This window comes from Temnothorax nylanderi, unplaced genomic scaffold (assembly GCF_030848795.1).
Source record: "Temnothorax nylanderi isolate EJ_2023f unplaced genomic scaffold, tnyl_v1.0 TNYL_tig0024_pilon, whole genome shotgun sequence".
NCBI classification, from domain to species: domain Eukaryota; kingdom Metazoa; phylum Arthropoda; class Insecta; order Hymenoptera; family Formicidae; genus Temnothorax; species Temnothorax nylanderi.
Genome location: NW_027249086.1, coordinates 1,396,552 through 1,411,484, shown reverse-complemented (window position 1 = coordinate 1,411,484; position 14,933 = coordinate 1,396,552). Strand labels below are relative to the sequence as shown.

The window sequence follows — 14,933 nt, the reverse complement described above, 5'->3', positions numbered from 1 at the left end:
TCTCCTATTGGACGCCGGGACGTCGCGATTAAAAGTTCATGCGAAGATTAGAATTCGACTCCGATTAACTTAACCAGCGATTAATTCAACTGGTAGAATTACTTGAAAAGCAAAATTTCTAGCTATATAAATTTATTTTCTCTAATTTAAATTTTCTCCATATATATTGCAAACAAAAAATTAACAATTCTACCTATATTAATAAAACAGACGTCGCATGATAAACTAATCGCCGATCAAGTTAATTGGAATTTGATCAGAGCTATTCTTTCAAATCGCAGGGAAAAGTTGAAATGACTGATCCGAAATGAAAGGAACGACAATTACAAGGATAATTACAAAGATAATCTCGTTTTAGATCCTCATATATTTTCGCATTATTTGCTATATTACGTTACGTTACTTTGTGAATTTAGATAAATTTTTAAAATACATATCTAATTTTAGATCTCGAAGAAATGCACTTGTTCAACGTTTTTTGACGTATAATACGTAACGACGTAAAAAGTCAAAATCATAATTCGACATTCTAGTAAGAACGAATCATTAAAATTAATATTTTCAATGTTAGAGAATCTGTTATTTCGATAAAACGGTTCAATATTTTATTGTAACTTTCGTATACGCGGTCTAAAGATTAATTTAACATTTTGTAGACAAAACTTGCTAAAAAATAATAGTGCTCCCTTCGAAAGTTTCATGGTATAAAACGTTAAACATAAAATGTCGAACGAGCATATTTCACTTCTCGTCGGTAGATCCCAGACACATATTCTAAACATTTATCGAAATTCGATATATTAATCTAAATTAATTAATTTACAAAATTAATTAATTTACAAAATTAATTAATTTACAAATAACGGGGCAGATTTGCGTGTGATGATACGAGCACGCGATACATACATATCGTGCTTGATATATGTACAGTGCACGCTTACGATCGGCATCATTTTATGGAATCAGGATTTGCCATCATCTGACTGTAATCTTTTATGAAGGAATACGTCAGGTTGCGATTTAACGTCTTGACTGCCCGCTCGTTGATATTGCTGACTCTCTTCGCGTCTCCGTGCTTCATCTCGTAGTTCATGTAGTCTATCCAGATGGACGTGTTGTCAGTTCCGAACTGCTGTGTCGCTATTTCATAAGGTCGTCGCACGTGTTCCGGCAGAGTGTCCGGCTGGATGAGCTCCAGCGCGATCATCTTTTCGTGGAATTCCAACGACGCGGGTGGTTGAAGGCAGAGACTGTTGTACGCCTTGCGAGCCGCACGGATGCCTAAGGAAAGACAAAGATAGGGAATAGGTACAGATATCGTGGAAAAAGATTCGTCGTATTAATGAGAACATATGCTGCTAAAATTTTGATAATAAACGCAAAATAGGAAAAAAAATCAGCTATTAATCTGATTACCTTTCGTTAGAACGAGCCACTCAAGCCACATAGGCTTGATATCTCTGGCGATCAGCGGATGTGACCGCAGAGCCGCTTGAAAACTCTCCTCGGCTTCTTCCGAGCTTTTTATTTGAGCATGCAAGATCCGCATCTTCCACAAAGGTAACGCTTTCTCGCCCAATATCTTCGTCACCTAATTGTCAAAATATCTCAATATTGGCACGATCTAATATATCGGTAGTTTGCAACTTTTATCACCTTTGGAAACATAGCGTACGCTTCCTTCTCCAGGCCACATTGCAGCAAATGATTGAGCCGAGCGTGCCAAATAGCGACGCTGTTTGGTACCGCATCGGTCGCTCCGCGCAGAACTTCGTCCAGCTTTTCCCGCACGTCGTGCTTCTTGTCGACACTCAGCATATTAATCTACGGAACGCAATAGCCACTTTTATATACTTGCAAGAAAGATATAAATGGTTTATTTCTCTTCACTATTGTTTCTAAACATTGTTTGAGTTAAAAAAAGATTTCGAACTGATAGATATTTTAATTGAAAAGTTCCAAGTGCCTCTAACAGTGGAGACATTGCTAAAATAAATACTATTTAAAAAAAGAAACATTAATTTAGATGTAAATTATATTCAAATTTAAGCAAGTTTTTGTCTACAATTGTTAAATTTAATTGTTCAAGTATCGATGTTACAGCGAAATATTAAACACAAACCCACCCAATGCAAATAATGTTCCTCTTTTGTCAGTTTTTTCGCCTGATGCGCCTGCATCAGGGCAGTTTTCAGGAGTTTCTTTTTGAAATTCGGCAACGACCGCAGATCACGATTCACCTCTAATAAGCACTCTATGTACAACGACCAGATCTCTTCAGTTTTGATTTTCTTTACGGCAGTCTGGTAGACTTTGTTGCAGGACGTGATGCGATCTCTCAAAGTGATCCGCTCGGCATTCTCCACTTCCATCGGCGTGCCACTGAGGTCTGGCTGCACTAGACCTTGCAACTCGCGACGCGCCATCGTATCCCACATTAAGGGCTCATGAGCGTACTCCCAAATCATGTCACTATGATTAAATTGTATCTTTAATTTTAATCACCGCAAGAAATCATATTTGACAGATTTATAATATTAACATGCACATATATATATATATATATATATATATATATATACCTAATAATTCTTTTCTGTAATTGCTCGATGTTATCATACTCCTTTGTGATATTCAACAACTCGATTACAAATTTAATATCCTTAATGCGCTCGAAAGCCTGTTGATATATAAAGAACGCCGTTTTCGGAAATGGTATTTCGCTATCGTCTGTCGATACTGGATTGTCTTCCTGGTCCTCGGTATTTTCAGCATTAGGAACTGTAGCTAAGCGATTGTCCAGTTCGAGTCTATGAGAAGAAATACAAGCGTGCTTTGACCATGTGATTGACAGATTACAGAAAAAAAAAAATATTGACATATACACTTTGTACTCACTTAAAAGCGTCAATGTATAATAACTGAGAGTCAGGATGAATCTGTAAGCCCCTAAGAAGATACTGTCGTGCATTGTGCTTATTCTTGTTCTCCTCCAATTCCCAGCATACCGCTATGTGCCAGCATTTTGGCTTATCTCTGTGCACTTGCAACATTTTGTCTAACATGCGGTCGACATTGCTGTGGAAATGCTGTAAAAACAAATAACAGCCGATCAAGTGCAACTAATTGTAAAACAGCTTCTACAGATGTCTATTTTTTTCGCTACTTACCACATGCTTACAGAACTTCATATAAGCAATCCAAAATCGAATATCGTCTTGAAATTTATATATCGCGTCCTTGTACAAGCTATTCATCTTTTTAGTTATAGCATAATCAATGGTCAACTTTTGTTGAGTAATACCAAATTTCTAAAAAAAAAAAAAGAAATACAATCAAATGGTTTCTCTTATTAAAAAAAATATATTAAGGTAAATACGATTATTTCTACATGTTACATGTAAAATTATGTAAATAATATTTATATTTTATATGTAATAACGTGGCAAAGTTTGGATATAGACGCAGCTACTTACATCCCTCCGTTGCTTGATCAATTTCAGCAGATCCATTTCGTACTGTATGTACCGAAGGTAGTCCTCCTTGCACTTTGTGTGTCGTTGAATGTTATACTCGTATTCTTTGAGCTTTTTGGAGATGCTCCTGAAAACATAATAATAAACGTGCAACATGCACTCGCAAGCGTGCCTCTGCGTACATAACCTAAGTCGGCTCACCGAATCTCGTTTTCTTCAAAGAGCTTGATCCCTTTCATCTCCTCTAGCGCGGGGATCATGTCCTGGCACCGCTTCTCCACGAACTCCGCCATTTCTCGCGAACTTTAGGAGACACTCGGGGCAGATTAATTCAAGAAAAACGCGTGGAAAATAATCTGCGAGGGAACACGAGACGCAGTGACGCAGTTCTGTTGTGACGACGCGCGACAACGTGTTTCACAAATGTCAACAATTACGTTCGAAAACTCGATCCTTTGCGGCCGGGAGTCGGGACACTCGGGTCTTGGCGATCGTTGCGTTTTCCGAACGCGGACAAGATCATTTTCGGAACACCCGAAATTGAGTTGGTTCTCTAACCTCAAAATTTGACTTTCCACGTGAAGATACACGAAGTGTATGTACATACATACGATACGCTGCGAACGCTCCGATAAGAAAATCGGTAAGAAACCCTTTGTTTATTCTGGAAATAAATGTGGATTTCTTTAAATGCAAACTGAACGTGCTTACATTTATACATTATACCTATTGCAAGAAGGAATCCTCTTTTACAAGACGCATGATACTTTCATTAATTTGGTGTATGTTTGAAACATTTGGAAATTTAATGCAAGAACTTGAGTATCAAAATATATTTTAATTGAATTAGAGAATTCAAACTAAGAATTGTGAGGATCAATATATATAATCTTAGAACTCAGAAGATTCTTCAATAAATCAAAACAAATAAAGAATCTGAAATAAATATGCGTTTCTTTTAGTGCGAGAAAAGATGACTAGGTTTGCAAGAGCGAAAGGATCCAAAGCTTCAAATGAAAGATTACCGAACGAGGCTACGCCATGGCATGTAATGAAACAGCAATTGGAGGAGAGCAAAAGCAAGGTACCTTCGGAGAAGAAGAAATCAGCGAAGGAATTATTGAAAGATCAAGAAGGTACCTTCAACAGTAGCACTAATGAAAACACTCAGGAATGGGCGGAATTTGAAGATAACAGATCCAAGACTAACGCAAAAAAATATAAGAATTTGAAGTCAAACAGAGATCTCGCAAAAAATTCTGAAAATAAAGCAGCATCCGAAGGTAGTAACAATGTAGAGAAATCACAAGCAACGGGAGATGTAAAAACAACAGATAAGAAGAGGACTAAATTTTCTAACAAAGAGAAACAAGCCGTCAATAATCCAAATTCAATATCCAGTGAAAAAGAATCGAACACTCCACAAGATGTGCATTCAAGTCACGGTGTGTTGAGCAAACGGCAGAAGCGGAATCAGAAAAGGAAGTTGGAAATGTCTAACGATGGATCTAAGAGGTTCAAAAAGGATGCCTCAGGCAAAAGTAACAATAAACTCACAAGGGAGGAGAAAATGAAGAAAAAGGGAGAATATAAAAGGAGGAAGCCAGATGCCGGTGTCACAAAAGTAATAATCAACGGTGTGGAAATCGAAATTGCTATGTATGATGGATTCCCTGTCAAAAAGGAAGATGCGGAGAGATTGGCAGAACTTAAACAGAAAATGACAATGAAGGGTAAGTATATATTAAATATTATATATATATAACAGCAGAATTTTAATTTTGAATTCTACGAGAATCTTCATGGAACTTAAAAGAACTACTTCGATATTTCTTTATATCTATTTCTCCTCAAACTTTTTAAGCATAAAAGCTGAGAAAAATCTAATTTAAGAATCTTAAATTTCAGAATATCCATAGATTTTAATTAATATACTTTTTACTGATAATAATGAAATAATTATGCCTTTTTAATTCTAAAGTAATAATATTAACAATATCTGCATTGCATCCTATCTCAGGTATTCCAAAATCTGAAGTGGATATGGCGATGAAGCTGGAAAGACGCAGGGCTGAGAAAGCTTTGGCGCGCGTCAGGAAACTCGTCTGCTTCAATTGTCGCAAGTCTGGACACAATCTGTCGGATTGTCCTGAGCTCGATCGCAACGAGGCCTGCACAGGCATCTGTTTCAAGTGTGGTTCAACGGAACACACCCATTTCGAGTGCAAAGTCAACAAGGATTCTACCTACAGATATGCCAAGTGCTTTATCTGCCGCGAGCAGGGCCACATTGCCATGCAATGCCCTGACAATCCCAAAGGAGTTTATCCTCACGGTGGTTGCTGCAAGATTTGTGGGGCTGTAACACACTTAAAGAAGGATTGCCCGGACTTGGTGAATGCCAAAGAAGACAGCGCCGTTACAGTGAAAAAAATGGATGATTCTGCTGTGGAATCTTTGCAGGAAGATACGAAAGAGAAGTGCGAAAGTAATAAACCATGTAAAAATAAGATCATCAAATTTTAGTGATGTATTTACAATATTTATGAACTTCTCATGTATTATATCTTATTATTTTTTCCTTATTGGTAAAAAAAATTACGCTTGTCAGAAAAATGTATTGAGTTTTCAATTTTGTTTTTGCAAACGAGCTTTCTTGTTAACTTGTTTTTTATTCCATGCAATAAAATCTGAAATTTCTTATTTTTTAATTAAACATAGCGTATAGACTATACATAAAAAATTATTTTGTAATTATTTACAAATTTATAAGATTGTAAAACAGTTGTAAATATGGATTGTAAATGTACGTAATATACATTATGCGAGTATAGTATTGATTAATACTATATTTTTTAATAACAAGACTTCTTTTTACGATACATCTTATTTTATATACGCACACATGCGTATATAGAAAAAATATTACATATTATTAAATATCTCTTATTCCCTAATTTGATATTTCGAGGATTAACACCTTGTAATCTGCCAACAGATTAATTATATATTGCAGTAACTTAAAGTTACTGCAGATCGCAATATGTTGAAATATTTTTACGTAAACATTGAACATCAAAAGAGAAGTAGGGAAAGAAAAAGGAAACGGTTAACGAGAATAATAAACAAATCGTTTCTCAAGTTAAGAGCAGAATTTAAATAGAAATATTCTTTGTGGACGCAGACAAAACAAGAGAGACTATTTTGATGTACTGTACATTTTAATCGTAATGCATATAAATATCTATATAAACTGCAGCTGCACTTTCGATCGTAGAATTTTAATTTGAGAAATATACATATGTGTATATATATCTATATATATAATACAGGGTGCTTCAAACATCGCATATTTTCTCTATAGCCTAAACGATGTTGTTTGTTTCGATCAACATCGAGCCGTCGATAAACCTAAGTTACAAGCCGTTAAAAACTAAGGATGTACTAAGTTTTAAGAGTATTAACGAATAACAGAATTCTTCATTTATCAAGTACCTTTTACTGAAAGTAGAGCTTTATTTGATACCTATAATGCTATTAAAACACCTAATATTCACAATTAAATAATATATACGGTGTAAATAATATATAAAGATTCTTTAATATGCAATTACGGAAGAAGGAAAATCTTATAAAAGCTGAAGTCGCAGTTGTTATATTTCATATTAATAACGTTAATTAACGTATTAACATTACTAATTTTATATTTCAAAACATACAAGTAAAATTTATATATTTGTACTATTATTAGTTGAGATATACATAACAACTGTGACTTATAATTAGACCATTATAGACATTTCGCTTCTCTGCAATTTAATAAACTAAAGAAAGGTGCTTACCAATGAAATTTCTGCTATAATTATTCTAATTTTAGCATCTAATATATATTATTTCGCAAATATAACGACTTATTTCTAAAAATATAGAAATGCAACCGATAAATTGACGAGATAAACTCACGAAATATTTTATTATCTTCTCTGAACACTATAAATTTGTTAAACGGTAATGACGATTAAGCAATTGAACTGTAAGATGAGCTATCGCTTCTTATTTACCAGTATGTGATTTGCTACATTTAAAAAATATATGAAATAAAAAAATTATCGTTTATCAGCAAATTGACACCACTTCTTTTGCCTCACTCGAAATTGAAAAATCAGAAATATTCATTTTTAGAATACAGTAAAGTAATTTTAGAATACATCTTACATTGATGTATGAATTATAGATCATCATTTTTGTTTAGTAAAAACCTGAAGGAAGCAATTTGATCTTTTATAGCTTATATCATTCCCATATATTACTCGGAAGTAAATTTACGCGCGGAATTATTCGTCGCAAATTCGCTTTGAAAGGCGCTTAAAGAATAACTCCGTGAGTTCTAAAAGTTCTGATGCCTTTTCGCATCTTGTGTGATATAACGTCTTTGGTACCAACACACATTATACTATCTTTATTTATATTCCATTCTCAGAATCAATAATGACAGATGAAAATTACAATGCGAATATCGCAAGTGCACCTGCTAAGTAGCTTCAGCTTTGTGCGCCGACTCGATGATCTCTTTTAAGCATCGACCAAACTCCTCAATGATAAGACGCTGGGATGCCTCATCGTCAAGCATGTTACGTTCCGCTTCGTCGGCTTGCGCCATTAAGCATTGGCATGTTATCTCTACTACCTTCTCCGTCAGAAAATTGAATGGTTGTCTATAATAAATAAAAAATAAATATAACTTAAAAATATATATAATAAATAAAAATATGTAAAATTAAAATGTATTATACTACAGCTGCAGTGCAGTGCAAGATTTCTTAAAAAATTATAACATTTATAAAGAAATCTTACTCTATACATTTCTCTCTCTCTCTCTCTCTCTCTCTCTCATACAAACCTTGTACCAGTGTTGGATGATGCAGTAGGTCTAAATGCCATTTCAGACAATTGTAACTGAGCTTTATTTAAACTAAGCTGAGTTGTTTTGACTTCGGTTGCTTCTGCAAGATCTTTTAAAGATTTCTTTTGCAAAATTGGATCCACAATATTGCGACAGCCTATACACTTACAATTTCCAGAGCATGGAATTTTTGCCTGAAAAAGACATTTTAAATTTCTCATATCAACAAAATAGACATATTCAAAACCATCAAATATTTATATTAAAATTTTCATGTGTAAATTGCATTTTGAACATTTTCTTAAATAAGCAATTACTGAGTAGTTACATATTAACAGGAGGAAATATATATGAGATGTAATAAAGGGGTAAAAAATTAATCATATATTTTGTCGCATTTTCAATAACAAATCAGGAAAAATATATCTATACAAGCTCAATTGTTTATTGAATGACATTTATATAGTTCAAAATACCTCGTAACATTCGCAATAATTTTTAAGGCAACCACTACGTTTGCAATTGCAGCCTTTGTTATGTCTCCTTATATCTTCGCCCGTCTCACGGCCTTTTCCGATTTTAGGCCGGAAGGCGTTAGGATTGCGTTCCAAGCAGGATTTAATCGCACGTTGTCGCTCTTCCTCGTTACCAAGATTGTTTGAGCAATTATTGCAATTGCACATGTGACAGAATTCACCGTTCGCAAAGCAGTCGCAATAACTATGAAAGATATGAAAATTTCTATTTAGATTTCATTCAAATATAAATAATATTTAAATTAAGACATAAGCAAATTGTAATTAATTCTGAAATCTGAGAAGATGATTTTAGCTTTTCTATAATTCTATGATGATGTTTACTTCGATTAAACTCGCTTAAAATTCAACAATCTTTTCACAAGAAATGTTACGTATATCAATGAATGCTTTTAGGTAAAAAGACGTTTGTCAGTTATGAAAATAACAAATGAAAGTGAAAATCCAAAGCCTACTATATGAAAGATATTTGTGAATTGATAGTTGAGTTTTTTCATTGAAAAATGTTTTTTTTTTCACTATTAAAGTAAATCACTTAAAAAATAATAAGATTTTTAGACAGCAAATAATTTTTTAACAAAATGCTTACAGCTTAAGACACTGTGATTTGGTGCAGTTACACGGTTTTCTTGGCCTGATGCCATTCGGTTCCACATTGCTGTAAATGGTTCTTGGGGTATTCTTTCCATCAATCACGCACAGAGTCGCTGTAGAACTTTGTGAATTTCCTAAGAGACCCGGCGATGTTTGGGACTTCAATTTTGCCTCATCTGTTGACTGTCCCTTCGGGATAGCAATATTTTAATACATGAATTTAATACATGAATAAATTTTTCAAAATTGTATAGCTTAAAGGGATACACAAGGTGATTCAGAACAAACATTTGTGCTGCCATTAGCTAATCGTTACAGGCGCCCCACATAAGTGCCTCTGTTTGACGTTGAGTCACGCCACCCTTGCCTATCTCTGGTATTCGGTCCGTGATAAGCGAAATATTTCTTTTTGTAATTCAAGAACTAGGCTTTCGAGAGAATTTTGAAAAAGGAAAAATCGTCTTAGAATTAAGTCAGGAATATGACATTTCAAGAACAAATGTGTTGAATCACCCTATATATCCTGTAATAAAATTACACATTTCTCAGAACCTCGTATTGTTTAAATCTTTTGGATTTTTAATTTTATTTAATACTAACGCGCGAAAGCAATTTATGCAAACTGAATAATCAAGGACATAAATGGATATTATTAAACCTGTTGTTGAATATATTGAGCAGGTAGAACAACGATGTTCCCAACATTCGGATTCGTTGACAGAACCGCCTGTCCTGACGCTAACTGGCTCAACGCTGATGCAGGGATTGCCACCGCATTCTTTGATTGACCGCCGACAGCTGCTGCGGCAGCAGTCGCTGCAGGTATGAGTAATTTTTGACTGCCACTTGTCAGCGTTGCCTTCGGCGCAACAGTTCTCAGAGACTGACTTCCGGTATTCAGCGGCACAACCTAGGTAAAGACCATAGAAAAGAATCGTCACTTGCAATATACAATATTTTAAATGTTATGTAGCACCTGAAATATCGTAAACTATCGAAATTAAAAATAAAGAATATATGTACGTACAATAAACATAATTTTTTTCTCTATGATTGGATAAAAGATTAATGTTATCGAATAATACTACAATTTCGTATACCTTTACAATCTGTTGTTGATTTCCTATTTTCTGACCAATATTTACAGTCTGAAGTGTTGTGCTGGCCTTTGATTTGCCCACAGTAACGACATTGGTAGATCCTGTTGAGGGGGTACTAACTAATCTCACATATTGCACCTGAAAGAAATGGCATAATATAATAAACAATGTACATATCCACATTTACGATCAATCAATTATTGATAAATTATACGATGACATACTTGTCGTCCAGACATCTGAATTTGATGGAGTTGATTTGATCCAGTCACAATGTTCTGGTTAGCAGGAATTCTAATGACTTGTCCACCTCCAAGTACATTGCCAGGCTTCAAAGAACCCTAAAGGAAGAATTTTTACCGTATGATTTATCGATAGATAAATATAATTTTTATCTTCAAAATGTGCAACAATCGTTTGATTATAACTCATAATCTTTTAACCTGTCTGATGATCACTTTCTGTGGATTTTGCTGCATGGATGACTTGGTCGTAACGAATGTGGGCTGCTGATTCGTCGTCGTTAAGCACTTGGCCTGAAGGCTCATAGTTGGCGCAGGAAGGATTTTCGTTGGTGATTTTGCGGTATTCGCTGGTACTATGGTTACTTTCGGCGATTGAGATGTTGAAGATTGTAGCAACTTGTTCAGTATCATACCCTACAAAAAGATAAAAGGATGTGTAGTAACTGTTTTCGCGCGAGACACGTGCAATTTTTAACGAGTTACATCATGTAACTTGAGACAAACCTGCTTTGGCGAAGACGACGGCAAAATATGTTGCTTGTTGGTGGAGAGTATACCCATCTGTGCCAACGTTATATTTTTCGACGGGCTGCCGTAATTAGAAGAGGTACTATTGAGGAATTTGATCCCCTGAGTGGGCTGATTCTCGCTTTGTGAGCTCGTGATGAGAACTTGCTGAGTACCAGACTGCGGCTGACTTCCTGTCAATATCATTTTCGTGTACACCTGTGAAAGATATCATTGGAATTAAAAATCTAATATATAATTTTACATAAGTAAGCTTTATGTAAGAACAGTTGTCGAGTCTCATCCCAATCTTCACACGTATGCCTCGGTTTTATACAAGATTAATTAAAAAATTAAGATTGTGGAAAACCATATTTCAATTGAAAATTTCAATTTTATTATATAATTTTACGAAAAGCACTTTTGATGAAGATAAAGATCACAAATCCACATAATATCTTACGTTACGTCCTTGCGAGACGTTCTGCGTTGACCGTTTCAGCGATGGCTGTGAAAACTTTACATTCTGCATGTTACTGATCGTGATGTTCCCGGAGGCATTAGTTGTCGCGATAGACTTGGCGGGCTGAGTGGTCCTTAACTGAACAACACTTCCATCCATGGATTTGCCGGTAATCAGGGTCTGGGCTAGAGACTGCAATTGCTCGGCCGAGGCTGTCGGCGGGTGCGATATCTTCAGAATTTGACTGGTACCCTGTCCGCTCGCAGGCGACACTATCATAATCGACTGGCTCTGCGTGGCCGGGCAGATGTTTGGCTTCATCTGAAGAGGGGAAGTCGTCGTAAACGGAGCGTTGCGTTTGAACAGCGCGTCAGGAATCGCGATTGGACACGTTACCTGGACCGCCGACACCGGTACTCTCTGTAAGGTGGGCTTCGTTTGAAACACAATATTCTGGCTGTTTTGATTCGCCATCGTGTAAATGTGCTCGGCCCGCACTTGCTCGGGAATTTCAGTCATCTCCACATCAGGTACTATGTCAGTCTCAACGTTCCGCTCGATTATTATCCGGTCGTCGTCCGTCATAACTCCCTCCGAGTTCATGCACTCAAGTTCCGCTTGAATATTCGCAAATTCCTCAAAGTCGTTCGACGTGTACTGCTCACTGCCGTGGGATAAACTCAGTGCGCTTAAATCGCTGTCGCCTAGCGTGCGCGAATCCAATGCCAGAGGCTCCACCAGGGCCCTCGCGTTTTGCCCCTTATTAGCGGACATGACGGTAGTACCTGAGCAAAACATCAGTATCAGTCGAATGATAGTCCAGGTTTACAGCTGATTGATGCCTTAATTGTCTAATGACGATTAAATGCAAGAAATGCAACAGCTTTCACTTATGTAACATCAATGGCCACGTTCAGTAGAACGTTTATTTTGCAACTGTTAGAAGTTTTCTGAGCCCAGATTAGATTATTCCTCTAGATCTAAAAGAATAATCCAATCTGGGCTCAGAAAACTTCCAACAGTTGCAAAATAAACATTCTGCTGAACGCAGCCAATTACAAGTCGCAGCGTATACACAAGATATATATTCAGCAACTGAGACCATCTCTATTTAACAATGATATTACAGTGGCCTTGATCGCGTAAAAGGAAACAGTTTTTAAAGTGTAAGGTGTCACAAATGCAGAATTGTCACAATTAGGATAATAAACACTTATTTCTTGCACATCTCAACCTTCAATCCATCTCTTATTTAAATTTAGAAACTTTTTCTACGGTAAAAGATCAACTCTGAAATAACAACCTGTTAAATGCTGAACATAAGAATGCCGAATACCATTCAGACAAATGTAGCCGATCAAGTTGTATCAAGCAGCAATTATACGCACGTGTACACATGCCTGACAAAAAAAAATCCAAACATTTACTCTACTCTACCGTGATTTTGTTCACTTATGCGAACGTACGATCTGTCGCCGCGTTTCCACCACTCCGTCGCCAACGTGGTCCGAGATTTCGAAAAGCGATCGTCAGAGAACGGATTTAAATCCGTCGTGGTCGCCCTTTTGAAAAGTAGCGGGATGCCCGCGTCGGCCGTTCAACCCAAGCGAAGTTCGACGCGATCAGCGTGCGTTCGAAACACGTCGAACGTGGACGCGGATTCGAACGCGCCGTGAAGGGGGAAGAGAGAGAGAGGGGGAAAAAAGGGAAATAAACCGAGCGAGATAGCGCGAATGCGAAAGTGCGAACTGCGAAGTCGCCGTGGAACATCAGCGCCATTTCTCGGCGGAACGCGCCATTTTCGTGATGTGGATTTTCGAGCGCGCGCCCGCTCGAGCAACTAGCAACTCGCGCGCGTGCGAGCTCGAGGGGGGCACGGGGCCCCGACGCACGACGACGGGCGGGACGTCGCGTGCGCGCGCGCGCGCCACGGCGCGAAGCCGAGAGACGGCGCGGGACCTAACCTCAAACGGAGTTTTCGCGATCGTAACAGCGGCAGGGTGGCGGGAAGGCGGGGACGCGGGGGGAACGGAAAGGGGGCCAGCCGAGAGCGGGGTCGAACGGCGAAATTGAGGCTCGCGGCCAGAGCGCGGCGCGATCCCGCCCGTCGCTCGGCGATCTCGGACGGAGCCGATGTCGCCAAGTCCCAGGGGAGCGACGGGAACGGGCACGGCGTCGCGCGCGTACCCCGTCGTCCGGCAACACCACGTACCTGCGCCGTGCGCGTTCCTTCGATAGCTCGAATTGTTCAAAATCACGCGCCCACCATTGCTGGCCCACAGTGCACCGCTGTTGCGTGTGAAAATTGCGGCCTGGGGAAAAGCGGAGCGGTTCCGCGCGATAACGCGGCCGGCCGGGCGGACCGGGCGGAGCGTGCGACGCGTGGGACAAACGTTATCGCGCGCTGCGGACGCGGACGGGACGCGGACACGGTTTCGCGCACTTTGCCAGTCGCCGCGACATTTCTCGCGCTTACGCGGGCGAAGATTGAACGAGTCGACGAATGACGAGCTGCGTGAGCGAGACGGGAAACTCCTGGCGCGTCGCTGGACGCGCCGCCGCGCCGCCCCGCGGCGCCATCTGGCGCGACGGGGGAGTCGCGCTAGCGACGCGCGGTTTTTACGAACTTTTGTCGACGTGATTTTCACGATATCTTACGATGTATCATATATTAATTATACATCAAGTATTATATATATTGAGATATTATTTATATTATATATTAATATATTAATTATCTATTAAGTATTATACATATTAGATATTATTACATTGTTAAATGAGATAATAAAATTGGTAAATTATAAAATTGACGCAAGGGAAAATAAGAAAAGCGGATAAAACCTTCAGAATCTATAAATCAATAAATAGATAAGACTGCGCAGATGTTGAACTTTTTATTTACATAAAAGGAGCGTGACGCGCTCAGTGGAAACTCAGCCTTACTGATAACTGATACCCTTAAGGGGATGCTGGAGCCGCAAGCGAACTCGATCAGCGTCGATAAAGAAGTGCTCACCGACTATATCTGTCCTTGTATAGACAAGGATATAGACAAGGATAGCACCTAACCTTGCATCTTCCACTGGTCTAAGTAATATCTTTTTTT

The 14,933-nt window shown here is 38.1% G+C and overlaps 3 protein-coding genes across 8 annotated transcripts; 1 reads left to right on the top strand and 2 right to left on the bottom strand.

Moving 5' to 3' along the window:
* Window positions 1–347: 347 nt before the first annotated feature.
* Window positions 348–3,915, bottom strand: LOC139769778 (U3 small nucleolar RNA-associated protein 6 homolog). Its single transcript, XM_071701141.1, has 9 exons — window positions 3,678–3,915; window positions 3,477–3,603; window positions 3,171–3,311; window positions 2,899–3,089; window positions 2,583–2,810; window positions 2,127–2,472; window positions 1,657–1,824; window positions 1,417–1,591; window positions 348–1,281 (listed from the first exon to the last, which is right to left on the bottom strand). Exons 1-9 carry the CDS (start codon window positions 3,767–3,769, stop codon window positions 950–952), a joined length of 1,800 nt encoding a protein of 599 aa, XP_071557242.1. The 5' UTR covers window positions 3,770–3,915; the 3' UTR covers window positions 348–949.
* A 13-nt stretch (window positions 3,916–3,928) lies between these two features.
* Window positions 3,929–6,343, top strand: LOC139769780 (uncharacterized). Its single transcript, XM_071701145.1, has 3 exons — window positions 3,929–4,119; window positions 4,439–5,209; window positions 5,497–6,343. The coding sequence occupies exons 1-3, from the start codon at window positions 4,074–4,076 to the stop codon at window positions 6,000–6,002; spliced, it is 1,323 nt and encodes a 440-aa protein (XP_071557246.1). The 5' UTR covers window positions 3,929–4,073; the 3' UTR covers window positions 6,003–6,343.
* LOC139769773 (protein lin-54 homolog) lies at window positions 6,313–14,362 on the bottom strand. Of its 6 annotated transcripts, none has more exons than XM_071701131.1 (12): window positions 13,291–14,362; window positions 12,221–12,609; window positions 11,825–12,145; window positions 11,359–11,580; window positions 11,053–11,268; window positions 10,834–10,950; window positions 10,610–10,747; window positions 10,168–10,419; window positions 9,505–9,692; window positions 8,856–9,099; window positions 8,377–8,573; window positions 6,313–8,191 (listed from the first exon to the last, which is right to left on the bottom strand). In XM_071701131.1, the coding sequence occupies exons 2-12, from the start codon at window positions 12,596–12,598 to the stop codon at window positions 8,008–8,010; spliced, it is 2,457 nt and encodes an 818-aa protein (XP_071557232.1). In that variant the 5' UTR covers window positions 12,599–12,609; window positions 13,291–14,362; the 3' UTR covers window positions 6,313–8,007. The 6 variants fall into 6 exon arrangements, with proteins under 6 accessions (XP_071557232.1, XP_071557229.1, XP_071557231.1 ...); XM_071701128.1 differs by adding an exon at window positions 13,128–13,224 and having other exon boundaries at window positions 9,505–9,698; window positions 11,825–12,609; window positions 14,037–14,362; XM_071701130.1 differs by having other exon boundaries at window positions 9,505–9,698; window positions 13,291–14,361.
* Between the last annotated feature and the right edge of the window lie 571 nt (window positions 14,363–14,933).

Excerpts from the sequence above, each read along its gene's own strand:
- LOC139769778 (XM_071701141.1), bottom strand. The coding sequence starts at position 3,769 with ATGGCGGAGTTCGTGGAGAAGCGGTGCCAGGACATGATCCCCGCGCTA. Across the intron at positions 2,473-2,582 it reads TTACAGAAAAGAATTATTAG|TGACATGATTTGGGAGTACG; the intron begins GTATATATATAT and ends ATTTAATCATAG. Across the intron at positions 1,825-2,126 it reads AGGAACATTATTTGCATTGG|ATTAATATGCTGAGTGTCGA; the intron begins GTGGGTTTGTGT and ends TGCGTTCCGTAG.
- LOC139769780 (XM_071701145.1), top strand. The coding sequence starts at position 4,074 with ATGTACATACATACGATACGCTGCGAACGCTCCGATAAGAAAATCG. Across the intron at positions 4,120-4,438 it reads ACGCTCCGATAAGAAAATCG|TGCGAGAAAAGATGACTAGG; the intron begins GTAAGAAACCCT and ends CGTTTCTTTTAG. Across the intron at positions 5,210-5,496 it reads ACAGAAAATGACAATGAAGG|GTATTCCAAAATCTGAAGTG; the intron begins GTAAGTATATAT and ends ATCCTATCTCAG.
- LOC139769773 (XM_071701127.1), bottom strand. The coding sequence starts at position 12,598 with ATGTCCGCTAATAAGGGGCAAAACGCGAGGGCCCTGGTGGAGCCTCTG. Across the intron at positions 10,951-11,052 it reads AGAAAGTGATCATCAGACAG|GGTTCTTTGAAGCCTGGCAA; the intron begins GTTAAAAGATTA and ends TTCTTCCTTTAG. Across the intron at positions 10,748-10,833 it reads TTCAGATGTCTGGACGACAA|GTGCAATATGTGAGATTAGT; the intron begins GTATGTCATCGT and ends CATTTCTTTCAG.